The sequence below is a fragment of the Thecamonas trahens genome (genome assembly GCF_000142905.1).
Source record: "Thecamonas trahens ATCC 50062 unplaced genomic scaffold supercont1.9, whole genome shotgun sequence".
In the NCBI taxonomy this organism is placed as follows: domain Eukaryota; order Apusomonadida; family Apusomonadidae; genus Thecamonas; species Thecamonas trahens.
This window is the reverse complement of record NW_013657671.1, coordinates 546,465-547,352: the sequence shown is the minus strand read 5'-3', so window position 1 is coordinate 547,352 and position 888 is coordinate 546,465. Positions and strand designations below refer to the sequence as shown.

The 888-nt window shown below is 64.5% G+C and overlaps 1 protein-coding gene across 1 annotated transcript in view; it reads right to left on the bottom strand.

Moving 5' to 3' along the window:
- Nucleotides 1–36: 36 nt before the first annotated feature.
- The window catches only part of AMSG_02433 (uncharacterized protein), a gene marked incomplete at its 3' end in the record, with an annotated part of 3,637 nt that continues 2,785 nt past the window's right edge, over nt 37–888 (bottom strand). The window contains exon 3 of the mRNA XM_013905520.1: nt 37–858. Within this exon, the coding sequence (XP_013760974.1) occupies nt 37–858 (822 nt within the window). The remainder of the gene's footprint in view (nt 859–888) is intronic.

Genomic DNA, 888 nt, shown 5'->3' with positions numbered 1-888 from the left:
CAATCGTCACCGAGACGTTGGCGAGGACTCACCACGTTATCGTAGATGACCCACCAGTCCAAAGTCTAGAACGTGATCCGGCTCCAGCTCGCTGTCGCCCGAAACCACCACAGACACATTATACTCGGTGGCATACGCCGGGATCGTAAGCGGGCTGCTGCCCCGAGTCACCGAGTCGAGAATCGCTGCATCATCCGGCAGCACTGCCGTCGACGCCGGGTCGATCTCCACGACCACCTGAGTCGGGTGCTCCGCAGGCCGCGAGAGCGATGTCGTGAGCACAACCTCGTTAGTCGTGCCTGTGCCACCTTCGAGAGCCACCAAAGAAATTGACGACGTTCCGTCGCCGCTAACGCCGGTCGTTCCACCGTCAGCCACACTCACCGTCAGCACAGGTGCTGGGCCAGAGTCGGCAATCGTGACCACCGTTGTGTCTGCCACGCCCACGGAAACGCCAGGGGTAGACGTGCCGGTCAGCTTGACGTCGAACGTCTCACCGCCGTCGTACCATGCGTCTGCGGCCACAACCGCATTGTACACTGCGCTCGTCGACCCGGCTGGGATCGTCACCGTCGTCGTCTCGACCGTAAAGTCGGTCCCGCCCGTCGCGAGCGAGCCCGACGACACGCTCGTCGCCACATCCACCACGACGTCGTACGACGCCGTCGTGTCCATCGTCACCGTGATCGGCACGTTGACCGTCCCCGATCCGGGCTCGGTCGCTGCAGCCGTCCCGGCCGCCATCGTCACCACCGCCGCGTCATCGTTGGTGATCGTCGCGGTCACGTTGACCCCGTCAGCCGCCAGTTCCGCGCCGCCGTAGTTGGCGATAAGGCCTAGGTCGAGCACCTCGGTCGGCTCGAGCACCCCGTCGCCCGACACCACAAC